Genomic DNA, 6,473 nt, shown 5'->3' on the forward strand with positions numbered 1-6,473 from the left:
GCAACAATGAATGAATGGAATCCCAAAATCTCTGTAGATGTTCATTGAAATGAAAAATAGACAACCTAAATTAAAAAAAAAAAGATAAGAGAAATATACAGTCACTGAACCAAAAATAAATGGTCAACAATCAACCATTTCTGGGAGAAGCATAACATCTAGAACCAAAGGTAATGAAGGAAGCAGGTCTAGCTGCAATGAAGGAATTGTTTAAAGGTAAGTCTCCATGAATTAATGAAAGACCAGCTGAAGTGTTTTCAAGCTCAATCTAAGAAATTCAGAAGATAGTTACCTGGTAAATGGACTGGAAGAGGTCCATATTTGCTCCCATTCCAAATAAAGAAAAGATCCAACAAAGTGTAGAAATTGCCAAAGGATGTCATTAGTTGTATTAATGGTAATTAATGAGAGGAGAGTAAAGAAGACTAAATAAAAAGGGAAATGGAGTACAGCTCCTCTCTGACACATTTAGGATCACCATCAATCAGAATCAACTGTAGGGCAACTACTTTTGGTAGTTGTGGTGCTGAAACTTTTGATAGGTTTCTTTTTCGATATGTCTTCCTGTGCCTTAATATCACTATGCCTAGGTTTGAGTAAGTCTACTTACATCATCTAAGAGATCAAGTGAATCTTTTACACATGAAATTATACTTGTTTGTGGACTACAAACCCACCCAACTCAACTCTGAATAAATATCTTCGTGTCAGGAAAACATCTTTGTATCTTTGACATCTGGCATAGCTATATAACTCTCAAAAAAGTTTGTAGGGTTGTTTTTTTTTTTATTTTACCCACTAAAATTACTATTATTTGGCTCAGTAAGTTTTCAGATTCTCAAACTTTTATCTGATTAGATGTTAAAAGGCATGGTTGGCATAGGGAGTGGTCTCGTCTCATATGACTTTCACTCTTATGTGAAACATTAAGATAAAAGCTAATCAGAAAATATTAAAATGGAAGTTAAAAAAAAACCCAATCCCTTACGAGGCAATTCAGTTCATCTGCCTGAAATTAAAGGTACAAATAAAATGTGGAGAGCCTTGATAGGGACAAAGGATAATTGGTTGAAAATCTCGGTCCGAACCCAATTATCTTTTTTCACAATTCACTGTTTATTTATTTAACTTTTCTGCTTTAGTGAGACTTTTTGGTTGGTTTGGGTTTTTTTTTTCCTTTTCTTTAAAATATGCCAATTTGCATGTCAAGTACGTGCAGAGATGGTTCTCACCTGGTGAATAATGGTAACAGTTAGGGAGATTGCCCTGCTTTTGTTATCAGGTTACTCAACACTGGGCACAAAATAACTTACAAGCTGCAAGAAAGAGTAACTCTGCCCTTTCTTATTTATTCCACCGACGTGTCCTCATGTAATGACCTCCCGCTTTCCTCTCATTCTCTCTTCTTGCCTCAAAAGAAAAAAACACCCTTTTGACCTGTGAAAGGGTTCCAACAACAGCCAGCGCATATATTGAAGTTTTAAATCAATTATTGTTCTAGCACACACCCTGAGGTTGAAGAAGAAAGAACATCCAGGACTAACAAACCTGATTGTTCTGGCAAAGTTGCCACTTGATTCATGCTGGCATTCCTAGGTTTTACTTTCTCTCCACTACTACAGCTTCTTCTTCTTTTTTAAAAAAGTTACTTTCTCAAGCAGCAGTTTTTAGCTTCACTGTTTCATTCCTTTTCTCCATGAGATGTACTTCAACCTCCTAGTCGCCTGAGCATTTCCCAGAGGGCACGATGCCCAGAGTTTGCTTACTTAGTTGCAGAGACAGTCATGAATCTGATAGTGAGTTCATTAGATGATGAATTATTACTCAAATTATTACCTTCTGAGCAAGGGTGTGACTGAGGCTTTGGAATATGAGAACTCCACCACTTGGCATGCTCAGATCAAGGGAAAATATCTTAACCATAACAGTTAAAATACTAAATTATAACTGTGTATAAATGGTGACTTTTAGCTTAATGGCACTGAGTTGGTCCTATAGGAGTATTCTCATGACTACTGTTCTAGCTATGATTCTCATAAATTATGATGCACTTTTTTCCCTAGGCAAGTACTGGAAGTTGGTAAGGATGCCGACCGTGCCAAGGGACTGTGCTTTGCCTGGGACTCAACTGCAAGAGGAGACAGAAACTGTTTCTGCTCTGGCCTCCCTGTCAGTGGATGTGGAACAGCCCTTTGCTCAGGAAGAGAGCAGGTAAGGATCCAACCTGGGCAGTCATTCAAGGTAGTAGCATCCAGGTTCACCGGTAGCGTTTATGAACCTCCCAGCTGGCTTCCCTTCGTTTTGCTTGTCTCCTCCACTTCCACCACCTGTCTTCCCCAAAGCCACAGATGCCACAGTGAATGTTCACTCCCAAAAAAGCATTTGTTTCATCCTTTATCAGAAATGCAGGACTAAAGAATGTGGCTACAGAGAAATAGAAAGGATGAGTTGATGGTGAGGGGAGGAAAAGAACTTTTTGCTGAACGATTTAGTCCAGACCATTATAGGAAGAGCTGTTTGAAGGATTAACTTCTTTCTCTAGTTCTGTTTTTCCAGATGTTCTTTTTCCTTCTCTCATCATTTTGAGATTACTGATTGGAAAAAAAATAATAACAAATGTTAGCAGACACTGAAGATATTGCTAATCAGCTGAATTACCAAAATACATGGAAATGTCATATGAATGAAGATCATTGAGGTCCAAAAAAATGAAAGAAGAGTGAAGTTTCCTCTAAAGGAAGCAGAACATTTCTAAAGAGCCCAGTGGACCTGAATCTAATTTGGCTTAATTTATTTTAAGATGGATTAATTTGTAATGGGTCTTTCTAGAGAGGAGGGAGGAGTTAAAGTACAATTAGCTTTGTTTATTCTCTTTGTAAGAAATAGTTTTTCATTTGTGGATTTTCGTGTTCTTCATTCTATCCTATAGAAAATGCCACAACTGATTATTTCTTTAAAGCTGGCTGACCAACACAAATGTTCATTAACATTGCTCTTTCTAGGTCTGATTTTGAAATTACAGTCCCTCAACTTGAAAATGAATCAGGTGAGGCTTTTGCTAAAGCTCCAGCTAACTTGCACTCTTAAAATCCTTCCGAGAAGGAAATCAGACTCCCTCTGTCAATAATATGACCATTAATTACACAGATCTTGCTACTACTGCATAGGTTGGCAGTATTCCCAAGAATGCAAAATGTGAACAGTTCTAGTTTTCTTGCTTTTACTGGATCCTCAGCATGTAATGGATTTAACATCTTGTTTTGGTCAAGAGATGGAGATACGTTGAATAAAAGGTTTCATTTTTAGGCTTCCCCTCCCCCCCATGATGACTTGGAACACAGATTACTACTAGAGGACTACATTAGACTAGAGGACTGTATTGGAAGGCATCTTCTCATGAGCATCTGGAGCTTAAGGGAAAACTTGTTTTACATCTTTGATGATATGAGCAAAACCCCTGCTGTTACCAGCTAAAAACTAAACCAAGTTCATAGTCCAAAGGTGTTGCAATTATTCCCAAAGCCAAATACAGTTAGTCTGTCATCAGAGGGCTATAAAAGTGAAGAAACCAACATCTGTTAATGTTGGATATAAAATAAGCACAGCTATTCTTTAGAATTCATTTAATACAGAGAAACAAAGCTAAGTTACAACCTGAAATGAACTGGAAGGGATAGTGCCTATTAAAATGCAGCCTGTAGTTGATTTAACATTGACTTCAGTCCACAATGAAGGTCTCTGAGTGAAAAGTTAGAAGTTCAAGCTCACCAAGGGGTGCCTCTGAAGAAAGGCCTAATGTTCTATTTCTAAAAAGTCATCTAGTAAAAGTGCTATGGCATACAATTCTACACTAATATGTTTGAGATCTCCATGAGTCATAAGCAACTGTATTTTGTTTGCTTTATTTTATTCAGGGTGCAGTGGATTTTGAACTTAAGTCAAAGTCAGAATAAAGTATGTTAATGTGAATATTCTGATATTCCCGTAATTCTTGTTCAAGTTTTCAACCTCAATTCATGTTGGTTTATCAGTTTCATCAGTGAGACAGATTCTATCGCTTTCGATCGATTTTTCTTGTAAGAAGAAAAATAGTTTTGCCTGGAATGTTTTCCTCTGCTAAACTCGGCTTTTCAGCAGCGTAAGAGAAAAATTCTTCCAGAATTGGCAAGCGCATTTCTTTTGAACCATGCATAAATTTTATCTAATAGAAAAAAGAGAGACAAAGAATGAAAGGAAAAAGGGGTCTAAGCCCTTCAAATCTATAATGGGGGAAGGATTACTTTATCTAAGGGAATGCTGTCAGAAGTGACCCTCTACTGAATGCAGGAAAAATTACATTCAAAATGAGATAAAGAGACAGAAGCCGTCTTGGATCTTTGTTATGAATGCGATATAATATGGACACAGGAAATTGAAAAATTAGAAGATTCAGAGTGTTGAATGGATGGAAAAGGGTGAAGGCTAGATTCTTTTTATAGGAAATTCTTGCCAGTTATTTTGGAGGATATATTGGTGCTTGGAGTGAGATGACTCACTTTGTACTAAGATTTTGGGTAAAGCAGCTCTTTTCCTGGCCAACTCATATCTGACTCATTTACCACTAGTGAATAGGGATAAAATGCTCCTGGCTAAGAACCATTGTAAGTATTTTTTTGGTTCATTTTTCTTGGATGGGGGAGGGGATGACAACACACTGCAAACAGTCATTTAATTTTTTAGCACTGTGTTGATGGACCATGAAGAACAAATGACTAGAAGTGGCTAATACAAAGAGATTCATTTTGCCTTAAGTACAGTTTTCAAAACAATTTTTAGGGGTTAAAGGACTAAACAAGAAAGAAATTATCTATCTGCAAAAATAAACACAAAATACCTCAAGAAAAACAAAAGCTAGATGAATCAAGTTATATGTTCTACGAGAAATCAACGAGTATACAATCATTAAAGATTGGCCTACTTTGCATAAGCATTAAAAAGAGAGAAGTATAATGTTAGTTTCTCTCTCTTTCCCCTTTTGTCGTGTTTTTTTTAGGAAAGTGTACCTTTTTAAAATGATCATTTGTCAGATATCTGTTTCAACGAACTCCTATTCTACTTTGGAAATGTCAGTGGAAACTCAAGTTTATTCTTAGAAACCAATTCAGGTTCTGCCAAAATATTAAAAAAAAATAATTCTCTCTGGTAATTAGATCTTTAGAGATGACCAGCTATTAAATTATTAGGAGTACATCTATAATGTAGAATTCCTAATCAGATCCTTGTTTTATTTTACATGAAAAACAAACCCTGAAAATTAGGTTTTCAAATGTCAATTGAATATTGTGTGACTCTTATTCCATTTTTTAATACAGTCTTATATACAATTTGATAAAATGGCTTATTTAACTCATGATAACTCTTTATGGAATGAATGGTTTCAAGTCATTGTCTACAAATCAGACACATGAGAAAACATAATTCCAAGTCTAGCTAGTTTGATTTTGAGTACACATCTTACTTATAAATGCAAAAGCTTAAAAAAGAAACTAAAAATTACCAAATTTCAATTGGTTCTAGTTCTAAATGGGTTATCAGTCTCTTCAAAGACATTGATAACTTCATTCTATATAAGGAGCTCTGGTCGACTAGTGATAAATAGCTGTGCTGCAATCTTGAAGGCACACAGTTCAAATCCACTAGTTGCTCCACAGGAGAAGGATGGGCACTCTCCTCCTGTGCAATTAACTGCCCCTGAAAATGTGCTGAAGGGTCAACTTGGGTCGGTTCCAACTCGATGGCATACAACAACATAGAAATACAGAAAATTGTTAAATACACATTAATTTCTAATGTATATATTTCCTTAGAGGCTGTGTTACCAAGGGTTTAGAAGCTAGATATTATACAAGCTATGTATGTTTCTAATTTTTGTCTATGGTAATAATATTTTGAGAACTGTTTACACAATGAGACTAACATTCTAATACAAATTTCTACTCTTTATTTTCATCCAGTGTAAATAAAACTTTGGTTTGTAAAAGTGGGCTAAAATTTGAAAGTTCTGGTAGAAATAAGAACAATTACTCTCTTATCTTCTTCCTCCCCATCCCTACTCTCCCTGGGGCCATGTTTTCATCTCTGTTTTCAGTGTCTAACTTGTCATCTTTTGGTGGTTTATATTATATTAGGAGTTAGGCCCAATCACTGATAAAGAATCTTAGAATTCAGTGCTGTTTTTTTTATACAATAATATTCAACTTGGAAAAAATTAAACGTCCCAATTCATCTTTATCTCTATCTCTTATATATCTCTTTTGTCTCACTCCAGTTACCCTGTCAAGTCGTTTCATCCAGGGTCCTCTTCAAAATAAAAACCAACCGCACTGCCACAAAGTCTATTACAACCCATAGCAAACTTCCATCAGGTTCCCAATGCTGTAAACTTTAACAGTAGAAGATTTCTCATCTTTCTTGTTTGGAGCCACTGGTAGATT

At 35.9% G+C, this 6,473-nt stretch overlaps 1 protein-coding gene across 1 annotated transcript in view; it reads left to right on the forward strand.

The window, feature by feature from the left end:
* Nucleotides 1-3,087, forward strand: part of LOC102855820 (histone deacetylase 9-like) — a 297,314-nt gene extending 294,227 nt beyond the window's left edge. Inside the window, exons 9-10 of the mRNA XM_006880382.1 lie at nt 2,064-2,211; nt 3,003-3,087. Of these exons, the coding sequence (XP_006880444.1) occupies nt 2,064-2,211; nt 3,003-3,087 (233 nt within the window). The remainder of the gene's footprint in view (nt 1-2,063; nt 2,212-3,002) is intronic.
* Nucleotides 3,088-6,473: the final 3,386 nt, after the last annotated feature.

Source organism: Elephantulus edwardii, unplaced genomic scaffold (assembly GCF_000299155.1).
Source record: "Elephantulus edwardii isolate Elephantulus edwardi_28Jun2011 unplaced genomic scaffold, EleEdw1.0 scaffold00007, whole genome shotgun sequence".
Lineage (NCBI taxonomy): Eukaryota > Metazoa > Chordata > Mammalia > Macroscelidea > Macroscelididae > Elephantulus > Elephantulus edwardii.